The sequence below is a fragment of the Somniosus microcephalus genome, chromosome 3 (assembly GCF_052327205.1).
Source record: "Somniosus microcephalus isolate GS21.2 chromosome 3, FLI_Smic_1.0, whole genome shotgun sequence".
NCBI classification, from domain to species: Eukaryota; Metazoa; Chordata; class Chondrichthyes; order Squaliformes; family Somniosidae; genus Somniosus; species Somniosus microcephalus.
The window spans coordinates 68,270,566-68,285,448 of NC_140989.1; the positions used below are offsets into that span (position 1 = coordinate 68,270,566).

Here is a 14,883-nt window from a genome sequence, read left to right on the forward strand (position 1 = left end):
GCCGCTCGCGAAATTAACTAGACATTTTGCGGCGGCACTAAACACTTGCGCCACGATCTCCTGCGCCGGCAAATTGTGACGTCATTTGAGTGCGCAACGCCCCGTTAGCGCCCCGGACCGGATATTGAGTGGCGCCCCCTGCCTTACCGCCTGCCGCTAGCAACGACGGGTTGAGGGGCGCGTTATGCTGTCAGAAAGGGACTAGGGGAGTGCTATGTAAAGGCGACCACTTCCTGCCTTTTTTTGTCAGTGACATTTTTGCACCACGCAGTCTGAGAGAGAGAGAGAGAGAGAGACTTCTGGAGTGATTCAACGCTGTGTGAAGGAGTTTTGAGTACTGAGCAGCACTTTGCAGGTTTATTTTGATTTGCCTTTCCTTGCTTCGCCAGCACTCTGAGGTAGCGCCTCACTCCTCAGTGTTTGCGCCTTAAGACAGGTGTGAAGCGCCTGATTTAGCTCTCCAATCACCTCCAGGGGTGATAAAAGCCAAGTTTGCTGTTGGAGGCGATAATTAGCGCCAGACGCTAAACTTTGCGCACGGCCGACAACGGCGCCCCAAATGGGGCGATACCGAATTTTTCCCCCATTGTGTTTAATCAGAGTTTAGGACGGAATATAACACACTAGTAATACAGCAAAAACATACAACCGTGACAAGCAGCTTGTACCAGACCCAATCAGACAGACGGCTGGCATGCGTGAACAGTTCTCTGGCTTCTGGCCTCTCTCTCTCTCTCCCTCTCTCTAGGGCCTTCGATGTGAGCATGGGATCACTCTTAAAAGAGCATTCGACCAGCTGTTCGGCTCTCCCTTCCACCGTCTGTGTGCAAGCCCTTGGGATGTCACTTTTTATTCTCTTTTTAGGGGTGGGCCTGAGGCCAAGTTATTGACAAGACCATTTAATCTATAGAGGTTCCTCCATAACTTCATCAACCAATGACAGCTTAAGTTCTTTGTCTTGGTGCTTGGATGAAAGCCCTCCCTAAAAGCGGGTCTCATTACTTCATCCTTGTTTTTACATTTTGAAGGTTCCTCCATTGGAATCCATCTTATCTCTTTTTACTCTCTCCCCCTTTTTCCCAGCAAGTACAAGACCCCAGTCAGAGCGGTCACACATTAACCAGTCGCTATCTCCCCATTCTGACCTTCACAAGTAAGGTCTATGATTTACTCTCTTTTTCAGCTGTGAACTTTTCTCTCAGAACTTTTACATTCCCATGAATTATGGTTTCGTGCTGCTTTCAGGGTTCAATAGCTGTTGCTTTATAGTTTTTTTTCCCTTTCAAAAATACATAGCAACTTGCAGCTGCTTGGGCTATCTCACCTTCATCTAACAAATCTGTGGAGATTATAATATGGTTATTAGTAATAATGGAAGAAACATAGGTTGGGCCTTTACTGGCCAAATTAAAGATACATTAACAAAGTCAAAACCCTAACTTACAAGCAACAGATAACTAGCCTGGCAGGACCATCCTACAGGCCCCCGTGTGGAATGTTTATGTTTCACCTAATCTAACTGATTAAAAATAACAACAGAAAATGCTTGAAAAACTCAGCAGGCCAGGCAACATCCGTGGAGAGAAATTAGAGTTGACGTTTCGGGTCGAAACCCTTTTTCAAAACTGGAAAGGAAATAAAATAGATCGAAGGCAGGGCTGCAATAGAACAAAAGAAGTAAAAGAGACATTAAGAGGTATTCAAAACCAGACGAGATGGTAATAGGACAGTGGAGACAAAAGACGGCTGAGATTAGATGTGAAGTGTATTGGCAGGATGAGAAACAGCTGCCATGTGGGAGAGAGAAATAAAAAAGGTGGGGGGGGGGTGAAGGGAAGACCCAAAACAAAGGGGTGGAAAAAAATATAAGTAAAAATGTAATAGGGGCCGAGGTTATGATCTGAAATTGTTGAACTCGATATTGAGTCCGGAAGGCTGCAAAGTGCCTAATCGGAAGATGAGGTGCTGTTCCTCGAGTTTACGTTGAGCTTCCGTGGAACAATGCAAGAGGCCAAGGACGGTGAGGTCCGAGTGGGAATGGAGCGGTGAATTAAAATGACAGGCGACCGGAAGCTTGGGGTCACCCTTACGGACTGAACGGAGGTGTTCCGCAAAGCGGTCACCCAATCTGCGTTTGGTCTCCCCAACTGATTAAAAAGACTGTCTCAAATTCTAATGCAAGCTTTCCAGGAAAACAAAACTTATCATTTAAAAACAGTATTATTCATGTAGCCCTATACATTTTTAGGCACCCCTAGTTTCTAACAATACTTCCTTCCACTTCCTCCTCTTCTGCGTCTTCCTCTTCTGTGTCTTCCTCTTCTGCATCTTCCTGCTTTTCCCTTTGTGAGCGGATGCTGGAAATCTGAAATAAAAGCAGAAAATGCTGGAAATACTCAGCAGGTCAGGCAGTATCTTAACCTGAGATGTGTACTCTGTTTCTCCATGGATGCTGCCTGACCTGCTGAGTATTTCCAGTATTTTCTGTCTTCTCAGAGGCCTTCCTTTACCATCCAAAGCCTTGCAAGCATTAAGCTGCACTCCCTGCACACTTTAAAAACTTTTAACATCTATTGCACCAAGCCACTACTTCAATAAAATATTTTTTTAAAGTTCAAAAGCTTAAATCCAAACTTACCTGAAAGATGTGTCTGTCCCTTTAAGAAGCACTGACAACGCCTCTGCAGGTTGATTCATGCATGCTTGTCTGAGCATGCTTAGGACCCTGGCAGCGCTATGGCCCTTACTAAAATGCCGGCCGCGAGTCCTGCGCTGGAGGTGGCCGGAAGTGAGGCGGCCGCCATTTTTTATCCAAAACGGGCCTTAATGGCCAGCGCAAACTGTGCGAATTTCTAGGCCAAGGTCTTTTAAAGTGCTAGTAGTGTATAACCAGTTGTCAAAGTCAGCTTGGAATATACAATTATCTCAAACCAGTTCGAAATGGTTATCCAAGTTGGTTGAGTTCCTTCGAATTGCTTTTCACACATTTCGGCCGCGATTTCTCCATCGGAGGTGGGACAGCGGTGGGAGAGGTTGTTGGCATGTCCCAGTCCTGGTCCCGTTCCAGCCGCTCTGTGAAAAGAATTTTCCCCTGATTGGGCTTGTTAAGCCCACCCTGCAAGGTTCCCGGCCAATTAAAAGGAAGCAGGTCTGATGACATCATTTGATGACGCGTCATCAGCCGGTTTCCTTAAAGGGACCATGTCCACATTCATTTTGACAGTTGTTCTGTCAGTGTTCTGCAGGATTGAGGTGCTGCAAACACTGACAAGCACTGCAAAAAGGTGTGCGGCTGCACCCAGGCTCCCATATGCTTATGGAGGGAGTCACAGCATGCAGTGAGGTTCTCTTCCCTTCCAAGGGCAGAAGACCAACGCAAGAGACCAACGCAGCCTGGTTGCACATTGCACAGGAGGGCACAAGCAGGGATGTGGTCAGGAGGACCAGGCTGCAGTGGCGCAAACCTTTCATTGATCTCAGTAGATCATGAAACGTTATTGCAAATCCACACCCAACCATACCCTGCTGTGCCACTCATCACATCCCCATCACTCTGCCTTCCCTACCCTACTCCTGCACATCCTTACACCAACTTACCTTGCACCTCCACCCATCCCTCTCTATCTACATTAACACTTACCCATCTCAGTTGCCACCCCTCACACTCACCCTCATCCTAGTGCAAACATACCACTAACAACACACAAGGGTAAGCACTTGGGTGTTTTATGCAATGTTCATGTAAATTTTCTGTTAATGTGTTGTCGAACATTGAAATCTATATTTTCAACACTTTACCTTATTGGAAGGACCTGTGCTCACCTTTGGAAGTGTCTTAGTGAGTTCCAGTGAATGTTGAGACATAACTTCCCCCCACCCCCCACTTGTGAGGAGTGTGAAATGAATGGTTTGGACATTGTAGGGGTGCTTTATGGTGCTGGTGTTGGATGGTGTCAACCTGGCATATCATGTGGCAGCCAGGGTGTACAGTGTCAAGTGAAGTAAATCTGGCCATGGTGATGCCATCGCAGGCCTCCCGGGCAGCAATGTTGTCAGGTGCTGATACCCTCTGTCCTGTGCAGCATGAGGTGATTGCGGAGAAGGTAGGTGTTGTTGGTGATGCTGGTGTGCCTGGTGATGTTGGTGGAGGGATTCAGAGGACCAAGGTGAGATTTTTTCAAGGGCACTGATGTTGCTGGAATAGATGGCAGCTGAAGTTGAGATGACAGAAGCGGTCTGTCAATGGTGACAGAGTTTGCTCCAAGGAGGTGACAGTGGATAGAGAGTTTACTCCAAACACTTCCAAACTGCATACAGCTCAAAAGTGTCTTCCAAGTCCTGAAGGCTCAAGCTTCTAACATTGGAAAGTGAACAGCTGTGAAATGGTAGCTTTTATACCACTTTTGCAGCTGTCACCTATTCACAGCAATGGGGAGACATAGAGAACCCGACCTACTTACCTGACGTGATCTTCGAACTATGTGAACCTCGTTAAAAAAGTGGGAAAATAGACTGGCAAAGTAGTAGTTAACAAGCATTTAACAAGTATATAACTATCTTAAATGCCTCCCCCGCCGCTTGGTATCGGGTCTGTTCTGAAATCACAGACCCAACAATTTGGAAACTTACATGGAGACGGGTTTGGAGTGGGCTCCCAACCTGCTGTCAATTATTTCAATTTTGACAGCGAACCCGCCTCCAAACCCGCACTTTGAGCACCGGCAAAATTTAGCCGTTAAAGTAATAGAATGTGGGCTATCCGTGACTAGCTTTGTAACACCCTAATTCTAACCAGTTGTAATTGTATTCGGAAAAATATATGTGTTCCCACTTAATGGAGTTTGCATCATGTCTACGTGTCTGTTGTGGCTCAGTCAAAATTGTAATTAACTAGAAAATCTGAAATGCCCAAACCTTATACTTCTCGGACTATTTAAAATACAACCTTGCAGTGAGAAATCAATCTGCAAGACTAAGGGAATTACTTGAACAATGAATGGCTATCTACCTTAGCATATACACAAAGATCTTTCCAAGACATCTGTAATATTAATGCCAGTGACATTTTCTGCATGTGTTTGTGTGTATCCATCCAGTTCTAGTAAGTAATATTCCTGCCTTACCTTTGTCCAACTTCTTCTGGATTTCCTGCTAAATCTTTCAAGTGGAGAAGATGGCATTAGCGCTATTAATGACAATTGAGGTAAATTGCTGAGCAAATGGTATGAAGTAGAATCAAAGGGACATTAACCCTGAATTGCTCTTAAGCACATCGTAATGGCCTGCCTGCTGTCCCACTTTAGTGGAGATGATGTAGGATTATCATAGAAAGAGGAAGAAAAAGATCAAAATGTTTATTAGTTTTTCAACATTACTTTAAATGTCTGAAAAGTAATTCGAAGGAACTCAACCAACTTGGGTAACTATTAAATCTTATGAACTGATTTGAATGCTGCATTTGGCATCTTTCCACAATGGGGGACCATCCTTCCCCCTCCAAAAAAAAGTGTGATCCAATCTCTCGCCATAAAGTGTCCACCAACATTTGCAGATCCTCCTTGTTGAAACTGCATGATATGCATTAATTCTAGTATCTGTATATGATATACTATATGATAATCCTGCATTACACTTCATCTCCACTAAAGTGGGAGAGCAGGCAGGCCATTAGGATGTGTCTAAGAGTAACTCAGGGTTGATATACCTTTGATTGCACTTCACACCATTGGGGAATTGCTTGTCCTTTGTGCAGCAGTTTACCTCAATTGTCATTGTGGGGTTGATTTTAACCCGTCACCCCCCCCCCCCCAATCAGCGGGAACGGTGTGGTGGGTGGTGGGGGGGGTGGTTGAGATGGCAGTGGGTCGCACTACATTCCCAACATGGCTCTGCTTCTCTCCCACGCCTCCTCCTGCTATCGTAACTTACCTCAAAACAGGCACAGGGCCAACCCCGACAGCTACACCATGGCGGGATTCATTGAAGAGGCCAAGGTAAGTATAGATTACATTTACCACAAATTGCTTGTGTGCCAGAAGGAGGAGCAGTGTTTCCCTGGGCCCAGCATGGAGTCCTTGGTGCTCCCCAGCCAAGGCATTACCTCTCCCTCCCAGCACCGGCACCCGGGGTCACTCCTCCCCTCTCAGCATTAATTACGCCAGGGATTGTTCCTTTGGGTCTCCAATGTCCTTGAGCTCTTGACACGATTTGTGCTCCCACCCACCGGCCCTAATGTGAAACCTGTTGGTTTCGAGTGGGAGACAGTAATGGATTATTCAAATAAGGCCCGGGAGTTAAAATGGCCTGTGCTTCATGTTGAGCTCTCCATGGGTGTTTCCCTCTCGCCCCTAGTTAACATCGACCCATATAATTCGAAAGTGATTCCATCACAGGAGCCTGCTTACTCTTCAACTTAAGTCATTTGAGCTCTTCTTTAATTGCTGCTAGGATTATTTCATTGTAGTAAGTTATAGTATGCATGTATATATATATTCTAATATTAATAATCAATATTAGAGGGTGAGCATCAATGTTCCCTCTAATCTTTTTTTTGGCTTGCTCGGTCCCTTTAACGGGCTGCACGGTCCATTCAAAAATCTGCGCATGCGCGGTTTTTGCATTTAAAAGCCAGTGAGCCATCTGCGCTGGAGCTCCAGACCGCTTAAAGGGAACATTGGTGAGTAGAATATTGCTTAATCTCAGCGTTCAAGTTACATCAATAAACCATGCAAGCCTCTCCATCTCTGTGGGTACCCATATCTAGTCTTCCATATGAAGTATTGCCACTAGGGCAAGGTACTGGAGGGCTAACATAGAAACATAGAAGATAGGAGCAGCAGTAGGCCATTCGGCCCCTCGAGCCTGCTCCGCCATTGAATGAGATCATGGCTGATTGTCCAAATTCAGTACCCTGTTCCTGCCTTCTCTCCATATCCCTTGATCCCTTTAGTCTTACGAAATATATCTAACTCCTTCTTGAATATATTTAATGAATTGGCCTCCACTGCCTTCTGTGGTAGAGAATTCCACAGGTTCACCACTCTCTGGGTGAAGAGATTCCTCCTCATATCTGTCCTAAATGGCTTACCCCTTATCCTTAGACTGTGACCCCTGGTTCTTGACTCCCCGACCATCGGGAACATCCTTCCAGCATCTAGTCTGTCTAGTCCTGTTAGAATTTTATAAGTTTCGATGAGATCTCCTCTCAATCTTCTAAACTCCAGCGAGTATAAGCCCAGTCGACCCAATCTCTCCTCATACGTCATTCCTGCCATCCCAGGTATCAGCCTGGTGAATCTTCGCTGCACTCCTTCCATGGCAAGAACATCCTTCCTCAGATAAGGTGACCAAAACTGCGAGTTGGGTAGGATTGATTGGGGAATGACACGCAAAGGGTTGACGGTGGATAGGCAATGGCAAACATTCAAAGATCGCATGGATGAACTACAGAATTTGTTCATCCCAATTTGGCATAAAAATAAAACAAAAAGGGTGACTCAACCGTGGCTAACAAGGGAAATTAGGGATAGCATAAGATCCAAGGTGAGGACATATAAATTGGCCAGAAAAAGCACTAAACCTGAGGATTGGGAGCAGTTTAGGATTCAACAAAGGAGGACAAAGGGATTAATTAAGAAAGGGAAAATAGAGTATGAGAGTAAGCTTTCAGGGAACATAAAAACTGACTGTAAAGCTTTTATAGATATGTGAAGAGAAAAAGATTGGTGAAGTCAAGTGTATTTGTCGGGAAATGGTGTTAGGGAAATTGATGGGATTGAGGGCCGACAAATCCCCAGGGCCTGATAATCTACATCCTAGGGTACTTAAGGAAGTGGCCCTAGAAATAGTAGATGCATTGCGGGTCATCTTCCAAAATTCGATAGACTCTGGAACAGTACCCATGGATTGGCGGGAAGCTAATGTTACCCCACTGTTCAAAAAGGGTGGTAGAGAGAAAACGGGGAATTACAGACCTGACATCGGTAGTGGGGAAAATGCTAGAGTCCATTATAAAGGATGTAATAGCAGAGCACTTGGAAAAAAGTGACCGGATCGGACAAAGTCAACATGGATTTACAAAAGGTAAATCGTGCTTGACTAATCTACTGGAATTTTTTGAGGATGTAACTGGTAAAATAGATAAGGGAGAACCAGTGGATGTGGTGTATTTGGATTTTCAAAAGGCTTTCGATAAGGTCCCGCATAAGAGATTAGCGTGTAAAATTAAGGCACATGGGATTGGGGGCAAGGTATTGACTTGGATAGAGAACTGGTTGGCAGATAGAAAGCAAAGAGTTGGAATAAACGGCTCTTTTTCCGAGTGGGAAGCAGTGACTAGTGGGGTACCGCAGGGATCGGTCCTTGGACCCCAGCTATTTACAATATATATTAATGATCTGGATGAGGGAACTAGATGTAATATCTCCAAGTTTGCAGATGACACAAAGCTGAGTGGGCGTGTGTGTTGTGAGGAGGATACCGATAAACTCCAGTATGATCTGGACAGGTTGGATGATTGGGCAGAAGCATGGCAGATGCAATATAACGTGGATAAATGCGAGGTTATCCACTTTGGTGTCAAAATGAAGAAGACAGATTATTATCTGAACGGCAATAGATTGGGAGATGGGGAAGTGCAATGAGACCTGGGCGTCCTTGTGCACCAGTCGCTGAAAGTAAGCATGCAGGTGCAGCAGGCGGTTAAGAAGGCAAATGGTATGTTGGCCTTCATAGCGAGAGGGTTTGAGTACAGGAACAAGGATGTCTTGCTGCAGTTGTACAGGGCCTTGGTGAGACCACATCTTGAGTATTGTGTGCAGTTTTGGTCGCCTTATCTGAGGAAGGATATTCTTGCCATGGAAGGAGTTCAGAGAAGATTCACCAGGCTGATACCTGGGATGGCAGGAATGACGTATGAGGAGAGATTGGGTCGATTGTGCTAGTACTCGCTGGAGTTTAGAAGAATGAGAGGGGATTTCATTGAAACTTATAAAATACTGGCAGGACTGGACAGACTAGATGCAGGAAGGATGTTCCCGATGGTCGGGGAATCCAGAACCAGGGGTCACAGTCTAAGGATAAGGGGTAGGCCTTTTAGGACAGAAATGAGGAGGAATTTCTTCACCCAGAAAGTGGTGAACCTGTGGAATTCTCTACCACAGAAGGCAGTAGAGGCCAATTTATTAAATAATGTTTCTATGTTTTTATATTCAAGAAGGAGTTGGATATATTTCTTAAGGCTAAATTGATCAAGGGGTATGGGGAGAAAGCAGGGACCGGGTACTGAACTTGGATGATCAGCCACGGTCGCATTGAATGGCAGAGCAGGCTCGAGGGGCCGAATGGCCTACTCCTGCTCCTATCTTCTATGTTTCTATGTTTGCCCTCGCGCACAATCACATCCATTTCACCAAGGATCGAGCAAGTGTCACGGCGCGAGCGGTTGGATTAGCTCATTTGGCAGGCTTTCCAATGGTGCAGGGCATCGTTGACTGCACACATGTGGTCCTTAAGGCACCCCATTGCAATCCAGGTATTTTTGTCAACTGCAAGGGCTTCCACTCCCTTAACGTTCAGCTGGTGTGTGACCACAAGAAGGAAATTTTGCATGTTTGTGCCAAGTACCCTGGCAGTTGCCATGACTCCTTCATACTGCGCCAGTTTAGTGTGCCTCTGCTATTCAGTCCGCCAGACCAACTTAACGGATGGCTACTTGGAGACAAGGGCTATCCCCTGAGGACATGGCTGATGATGCCGTTGAGGAGACTATCCAATGAAGCTGAGGAGAGCTACAACTCCAGCCACATTTCCACCAGAGCCATAATCGAGCAAACCATCGGTATGCTGAAGATGTGCTTCAGATGCCTGGATAGACCAGGTGGAGCCCTGCAGTATTCAGCAGCCAGGGTCTCCAGAATCGTCGTGGTTTGCTGTGCACTTCACAACATGGCACAGCGTTGTGGCTTGCAGATTCCTGAGGACCAAGTGGCTCCTCACATATCCTCCTCAGATCAGGAGGAGGAGGGCGAAAACGAACATCCTGCAGAGGCCCATCAACCAGCGGCAGCATTACGTGAGAACATTGCTGCCCGGGATGCAAGGAACGCACTCATCTTGGCCAGATTTGCTTAGCCTAGTCAATCAAACACTTTTGCCTCACAGCTTCTTACCAGAGCATTGACAGTGGCCAAGAACCAGAGGATTCCTAGCACTCCGACCACCATACTGACAGTTGCAAGTATTCCTAAGGCCTCAATGTGGAAGTCCCAATAGCGAAATGACAGACACCACAACTGCAACATTTGCCATCAGAATTTTTATGTACAATTACGACGTGATGGCATTTTTACACTAAACACAAAATTCCACCCAAGTGACTACCCTTGTGACTACTTGTGCTTTATCTTCCTCTTATTCGTGCTCCTACGTAGTGCTTCCCCTGTGGCTTCAGCAGATGTGGCGGCCCCTTGCTCACTTTCCTGCTGCTCCTGTCTCAACACCTTTGGTGGGCGTCCTCTGGGGTTGCGAGCCTGTGAGGGCTCATCAGCAGTCTGCTGCTCCTGTGGCTGTGCAGGGGTTGAGACGTCTATCTCACTTGGGTGTGGACTCTGGTGGGGCTCTGACCGAGGGTTCTGCAGTGGCATGGAAGTGTGAGCGCTTGGAGCGGAGCCCCCACTTCCTTGAGGTATGCCACCAACCTCCCTCTCATGGGTCAGGTCCCCCTCAATGCCTGCAAGTGGCTGGAGAGCACCTTGCTGCACATCAGGGGGGGCCATGGGGACCCGTATCTGCAATGGCAGTCCTACTCAGAAGGACTTCCATGAAGGTCTGGTTTCTCTGTTCAATAGATGCCCATCACTCCTCAAGAGATGTCATTCTATTCTGAACAATGACCATGTTTTCCATACCCTGGCGACTAAGCTCCTCCATGGCCGTAGCCCTCCTCTCCTCTACCGTAGCCATCCTCTCCTGTACGATAGCCAGCCTTACCACGGAGGTAGCAATCGTTTCCACGGAGGTAGCCATCCTTTCCATGGTGATGCATTCATGTGCCAATGACTCCACAAAGGCTCTGCTCATGTTCGCTATGGACTCCTCCATTCGCTCCACACTCGCAGCGACCCTAGAGACAAAACCTGCCAGAGACTCCTGCATCTGTGCCTGGAGTTCCATCACCTCTGATCTTATGGATGGACCCAGAGGCAGAGGGTCGACATGCTGCTGAGCCGAGCTGGCAGAGACCTGCGCCCTCCGACTAGGACGCTCCACTGCTGTCCCTGTCTCCACAATCTGCTGATGCTCACTTGTGAGCTGTGATACACCAGGTGACAACACTACTCTATGTCCCGAAGGTCCCACCGAGGTGTGAGTGTCTGTGCTGGTACTGGGTGTGCTGAATTCTGCTGACGCTGCGCCCTCAGAGGTTGCAGCTTCCTCTGAGGAGTCTGGCTGCTCAGCCTCTTCTTCCTGGCTAGGGGGGACGGATGCTTGTCATGGTCCTGTGGGGGAGTAAAGGAAAGAGTCAGAGATGTGATGCAAAGGCTACATGCACATAGCTTTTTGCAGATGCTCATAAGTCCATCTGTTACAGCTTCACAATCATTATCAGCGACTCATGCAATGTCAAAGAGAGAGATGGGAAACTTTTCTGTCACCAGCTTGCTGTGTTGCACCCGTCTGTCCGTCCCCCACATGCAAATCGTCCTCAATGCCCATGATTTCCAGGACGGCCTCCTCCCAGGGGGTCAGGTGGGCTAATGAGGCTGTCCCTCCTTCTGTCCTGGCTCGCTCTCTTTTGTTGTGAGCTCTCTTTTCCTGCAATGAGGGAGACAAGTGGAGGTTGAGTGAGAATGAAGGAGTGTAGAGATTGCATAGCATAGATACTTAGAAGGAGACAAATATGGAGTGAGGTGACAAGACCAAGGGCCCTCCCTGTGTGTTGTCAGTTGTGTTCAAAGCATCAGAGTGATAGGGAGTGTGAGGGCTGCATGGTGGAATAGTTATGTGAATGTGAGCATAGAGAGAGAGAGGGAATGGGTAAGGGTGCATGTATGTCAGTGTCAAGTGGGATGTGGAGGAAGAGATTGCTAAAGCTGAGTGCTGGTGAGGAAAGGCAATGGGGATCAGATTGAGGGTGATGGGAAATTCATACTCACTTTTCCAGTGCGCAGAAAGTCATGAAATCTTTTCCTGCACTGTATCCCGGTTCTGCGGGTGACTCCCAAGGAGTTGACCTCCTCAGCCACCTGCATCCACACAGCCTTGGTCTGAGTGGGAGGCCTCTTCCTCCCTGATGAAGGGAACAGGACCTCCCTGTTGGCCCTAGCCCCATCGACTAATGCCTGCAGTGCCGCCTCGTCAAAGTGAGGAGCTGATATTGCCCTCCCGCTTGTCATCTTTCCTGCAGGTCCCTCTGACACCAAATGGAGAAAGCTTGGAAGCCTGCAGAAGAAGCAAGGCTTGCTGTGGACCTTAAATGCAGCAGCAATGATGACGTCATCGGAGGGGACTTTCAGTCACGAAAAACCCATTTGCAAAGGCTTCCCACACGTTAGAAATCAATTGGCCAATTGAGTTAAAATTGCATCAATCTCCCACATCCATTTAGATTCTTGTGGGAAACACAAAATTCAGATAACACGACAACAGCCCGCACCTGAGTTAAAATCCAGCCCAATATGTTTATTACAATGAATCTTTTCATAATACAGGATCCCATGAGCTAATTTCCACTTGCATGTTTCAGGCCCTCCACTCACTGCTTTTCTCCGTGTACACATTCCTTCCATCAGGAGGGTACACAGTCTGAGCTTTACCATTGCCGTTAATGATGTCCCTCCAGGTTGACCCAACAGGATATGCCCAACTAGTTTTATTCCTTTCTAAGAGACTCAGATGTTCTTTTGAGCAAACTGGTGAAAACGTAACTCACCCAGTGCAGACAGGTGAATTGAAATATCTGTCATGAATATTAAAATTGGAGCTTGCTTCTCCCTCTTCTTCTGGATATCCAGGATTCTGGCACTATAACTACCAGGCCAGCCAATAACCAGGCACAATATATCTCTAAACATTAAGTTCAGAAGTGTAAAGTTCCAATAATCTTATTTTGAATGATATGCTATTTTTGTTAATTGAACAAATTCTCAAGTGCCATTTCCTATGCTCCACAGAGGAAAAATTGTGCAGAATTGACGGAGTGCACGGGATTCATGAACTCCATATATGGGAGCTGGCCGGAGGGAAGAATATTGCTTCACTTCATGTGAAATGCCTGGATCCTTCCACCTACAAAACAGCAGCTTTACAAATACGCGAGATCTTCCACCATGCAGGAGTTCACTCTGTCACCATTCAGGCCGAGTTTTTTGATAGAGTGACTGACTCCGTTTCAATGTGCAACTCCCCCTGTATTTTAAGGGAATGCGAGAATAAAATGTGCTGCATCCCACAAAAAGATCATGACCTTGACGTAGAGGGTTACATAGAGATGAGTAACAATCCTCCAGGGACCTCGTGTAACGGCCATACGAGTAGCAGGGTAGAGGAAGATAATGCAGAAGTTTCCACTCTTCCATCTTACAATCTGCCAACAACAAAGGACATGAGTGAAGGAAAGCAGGAAGACACAAATGGACTATTGAGTTTGCACAGTACATCACTATAATAAGTTTATTTTATTTTATATGCAAAAAAACCAGATTTCACACTGAAGTTGAATGTAGGACTGGTAATCCTTGTTATAAAAAGCAAAAGCCTGCTACAGAAGAGTACAGATCAATAAGGTCCCCCTCCGTTAATGTGTTTGAGATGTGCTTAGCTAAAGTTCAACTTCCTCATTATAACCAGTCTGAAATGAGCTTGCAGAACTAACTACAGTTCACAGAAAGTGATGTTATTTGTGTTCTTGTAAGATTAAGTGGCAAATTGCCATTTGAATGCTAAATTGACTAAAGATGATGAGCTAAGTTTTATCTCTTGCAAAATATCTAAATTGTACATCAAACCTGAAGGAAATCCTCAATTTCAATTGCATGAAGCATCTAGCTTAGACACTTGTGTCAGATGTCCTGCAATTGACCGTTGCTTTCAAAAACAGGGAAAAAATCATTTGCATTGTTCCAGGTTGATCAAACCACAGTAATTTAATTAATTTTTTTTTACGTAATACTGTATCGTGGGATGATCAAGTACAAGGTTATTGCTTTTTGGCACAATTGTTCAACAGCGTTATTTTTATATGAGCCACTGGTTCAAATGCATTTGTCTGGAGTGCAACAATCTGTGTTCTTCATTATTTTAAAAAAAGTGTAGTGCAAAATTGCACTTTTCGTTGCAGAATATGTTTCATTATTTACAATCTGTTACAGTGGTGTCATTGAATGGTGGGACTCGGGTTCGTACATTACCATGATTCTTATCCAGTGAATTCCTGACATTGAGCTGGTATCGATTAGGTACTGAGTAGACCCTAAGGGATCAAAATCCCTGGGTTGCGGGAGGGCAGGAAAGGAGTTTCCATCTGGAGGCATGGAACACAGGTCCACCAGGTTTCTACTCTGACCAAAGTATGCCTTTAAATTCCAGTGGTGGTTGTGGGAGTTGTGGTGGTGGTGGTGGGGGGTGGGGCGGTAATGAGGGGAAGGGGACAAATTATTCATCCATGTCAAGGGGGCATGTCTTGAGAGTCGAGGTCAACCAGGGAATTCTGCCTAGTACATTCTTATATAGCCTGAAGGTAACTCTTGCTAGCTGAGGGCTGATGTGAGTCCCACAAAAGGGCTTACAAATCTCCAGAGAGGCCTGCTTCCTCGATTGATGCCACTCTGACATTCCTGCCAGTGGTTCGAGGCAGGCACTGTTGAAGTGTCCTTACAGATGCGG

At 46.2% G+C, this 14,883-nt stretch overlaps 1 protein-coding gene across 1 annotated transcript in view; it reads left to right on the forward strand.

Annotated features, from left to right (window-relative positions):
* Nucleotides 1-14,582, forward strand: part of LOC147121127 (calcium/manganese antiporter SLC30A10-like) — a 62,252-nt gene extending 47,670 nt beyond the window's left edge. The window contains exon 4 of the mRNA XM_085981005.1: nt 13,173-14,582. Coding sequence (XP_085837131.1) covers nt 13,173-13,666 — 494 coding nt within the window. The 3' untranslated portion in view covers nt 13,667-14,582. The remainder of the gene's footprint in view (nt 1-13,172) is intronic.
* Nucleotides 14,583-14,883: the final 301 nt, after the last annotated feature.